General features: G+C 48.5%; 1 protein-coding gene across 1 annotated transcript in view; it reads left to right on the top strand.

Moving 5' to 3' along the window:
- Window positions 1–1,983, top strand: part of sh3bp5lb (SH3-binding domain protein 5-like, b) — a 15,877-nt gene extending 13,894 nt beyond the window's left edge. Inside the window, exon 7 of the mRNA XM_062989477.1 lies at window positions 919–1,983. Within this exon, the coding sequence (XP_062845547.1) occupies window positions 919–1,488 (570 nt within the window). The 3' untranslated portion in view covers window positions 1,489–1,983. The remainder of the gene's footprint in view (window positions 1–918) is intronic.
- The last annotated feature ends 1,258 nt before the right edge of the window (window positions 1,984–3,241 follow it).

The following is a 3,241-nucleotide window of genomic DNA, read 5'->3' as shown; positions in this document are numbered from 1 at the left end:
ATAGATAGAAAGAAAGATAGACAGATAGATAGATAGATAGACAGACAGACACAGACAGACAGACAGATAGAAAGAAAGATTGATAGAAAGAAAGATAAATAGACAGATAGATAGATAGATAGATAGATAGAAAGAAAGATAGACAGATAGATAGATAGACAGACAGATAAATAAATAGATAGATAGATAGATAGATAGATAGATAGATAGATAGATAGATACAGACAGATAAATAGATAGATAGATAGATAGATAGATAGATAGACAGACAGACAGACAGACAGACAGACAGACAGACAGACAGACAGATAGATAGAAAGAAAGATTGATAGAAAGAAAGATAAATAGACAGATAGATAGATAGAAAGAAAGATAGACAGATAGATAGATAGACAGACAGATAAATAGATAGATAGATAGATAGATAGATAGATAGATAGAAAGATAGATAGACAGACAGATAAATAGATAGATAGATACAGAAGATCGACAGACAGATAGAGATAGACAGATAGAGACAGACAGATAGATCAACAGACAGACAGACAAATAGATAGACAGACAGACAGATAGGAAGATTGATAGAAAGAAAGATAAATAGACAGATAGATAGATAGATAGATAGATAGATAGATAGATAGATAGATAGATAGATAGATAGATAGGTAGACTAATTGGCTACAGGACAAAAAGGGAGAAAATGCAAAAAAAATTGAATCAATGTCAAAAATAGAGTAATACAGTACTGCGGTTTCTATGTGGTTACCGGGATAACTCAAAATGTAAAGTAGGACAGCACTAATTGTCTAGATTACACTATGATCAGTTTAGTACTAAGCCACCAGCATAAACAGCATGATGTGGTGTCAAAGTGTATTTGTAATATATCGTACATGTTGCTCCTTTAACTCTTCCCAGGAGCACAAGGCCAAGGTGGTCCAGCTGGAGCAGCGCGTGGCGAAGGTGAAAACCCGCTACTCGGTGGCCCTGCGAAACCTGGAACAGATCAGCGAGCAGATCCACGCCCAGAGGGGCCGCGCCCGCACCGCCAGGCAGAGGAACCGCGCCCGCGGCGGGCGCAGCTCTCCCGTAGGGGCGGAGTCTGAGGTCGAGGCGGTCATACAGGCGGGGGCTTACGGGGGGGTCGGGTCGAGCCTGCTGGAGAACGACTGGGCCGACCAGGAGAGGACCAGGCGGTGGGTGGAGAAGCACCGGGAGGCCGGGTGGGGCCAGGCGGCGGAGAGGGCGGGCTCGGACTCGCTGTCGGTCATCAGCCTGCAGACCATCGCGTCGGACCTGGAGAAGTGCGACTCCGTGGAGCACCTGGGCAACCTGAGCGACGTCGGGAGCATCGTGGGCGAGGAGCAGGACGGCGCCAGCGTCTTCAGGCGGGGCAACGAGGGCGATAAGGCGGCACCCGGGGCCGAGCGGCATCAGAAGGACCGGGAGAACTTCGTGAAGCAGCACCACCGCAGCGTGAGCTTGTGAGGAGCCCGGACGATACCGCAGCTGTTCACGCTAATCGCTCACGAGCGGCGGCGCTACGAGTCTCAGCTTTACACCGCGACGACGTAATCGGCAGAACGCAGCGCGAGTGAGAGAGAAGCGTGAAAGGTTGCACCGGGAAGGCATCGGGCGGCTCCTCCAGGACGCCGCCTCTCTCAGAACTCATTTTACTCGGTAATATAAAGGGAGGAATGGAAAATGTAGCGGGGAGAAGAAGTCCTGGTGTCACTTTCGTAACGCTGCATATAGAGCAGAGCCGAATCTGATACTCGCCTCCGTATTAATGAATAACAAGAAGGCAGGACGCGGACCGGCGGCTCAGCACGACGTCCCGCGCGAGCCGGAACAAAAATGCATCGATTCAGTTTATCAGTGTTGCACAGGGGTGCATGAATTTGATTTTGATTCCGTCTTGGCCCGAAGGTACCGAATTGGTACTGGGTTTTGATTTTAGCAACATAGGGTGTCTGAAAACCTAGTGACCCGCCCTGCTCCCTAATACCTACCTGATCAGCCTCAGTAGAGAGGATTCTAATGCGACATCGAACTCATGAGGCAGATTATTTAGATGCAGTACTTAGACAGAGATTACGTCCGATAAACCGTCCCTGACCAGCCCGAATTTGCAAATAAGCTCCACTTGCGCACCGTCATACAGACTAAACATCGACGAGAATTTATTCACATTCAAAAAGAACTCACTTTGGTACCAGAGCTGGGATCTCGAATACGTCGTATCGAATCTCGGCTCGGCCCGCCGGTTAGGCCGAGCGGCCACATGAACGACGATTGGCCTGTTGTTCATATATGGGCGGGACTAAGCCGGATGGGGTCTCGCTCTCTCGTAACTAATGCAATTACGACCTCTGCTGGCTGAATGCGCGCTGTCCGGGTGTGTCTCTCCGTACACAACGCTGAGCCGCGCTGCACTCGTCAAAGTGTAGGTGACGAGGCGCGTACGGCCGCCGCCCGCGTGTCGGAGGGGGCGTGGGTCAGCGTCGTTCTCCTCAGTCAGAGCGGGGATCGGCATTGATTGGCGCTGATTCAGTCAGGTTATCACTCAGAATTAAGGCGCCTCAGTAGGAGCATTTTAACGCATATAGGAATTTAGACACGCCCTCTTCTCGTGAGCGCACATAGGATGATGTAGAACACGACACGTAGAGAGAGCGCCAGGTTTTCAGACAGACCCGATATTGAACGTGATCTTTCATTGTGCTTGACCACAGGATTCTATTTTTTTAAGTTAAAAAAAGCATAAAATGTGACTTGCTTGTGCAGCTATTAGTGTGGGTGTCTCAAAGCATCCCGGGTGCGATGACCTGGGTTTGTTCCTTATCTTTGGTCACTCTCTGTAGGAACTATGTCATGCTTTCCCACATCGAGTGGGTTGAGCGTCCCTCAGTGTGACTGAGTCAGTGAATGAGGCACCCTGACCGTCATGAAGCGCTTAATAATTACAAAAATACATAAATATACACCGATCAGCCATAACATTACAACTCACCGTCCATTTTATCAGCTCCACTTACCATATAGGAGCACTTTGTAGTTCTACAATTACTGACTGTAGTCCATTTGTTTCTCTGCATGCTTTGTTACCCTCCTTTCACCCTGTTCTTCAATGGTCAGGACCACCACAGAGCAGGTATTATTTAGGTGGTGGATCATTCTCAGCACTGCAGTGACACTGACATGGTGGTGTGTTAGTGTGTGTTGTGCTGGTATGAGCGGA

This window comes from Trichomycterus rosablanca, chromosome 2, assembly GCF_030014385.1.
Source record: "Trichomycterus rosablanca isolate fTriRos1 chromosome 2, fTriRos1.hap1, whole genome shotgun sequence".
Lineage (NCBI taxonomy): Eukaryota > Metazoa > Chordata > Actinopteri > Siluriformes > Trichomycteridae > Trichomycterus > Trichomycterus rosablanca.
Note: the sequence above shows the minus strand (reverse complement) of the source record. Positions and strands in the feature narration are given on the sequence as shown.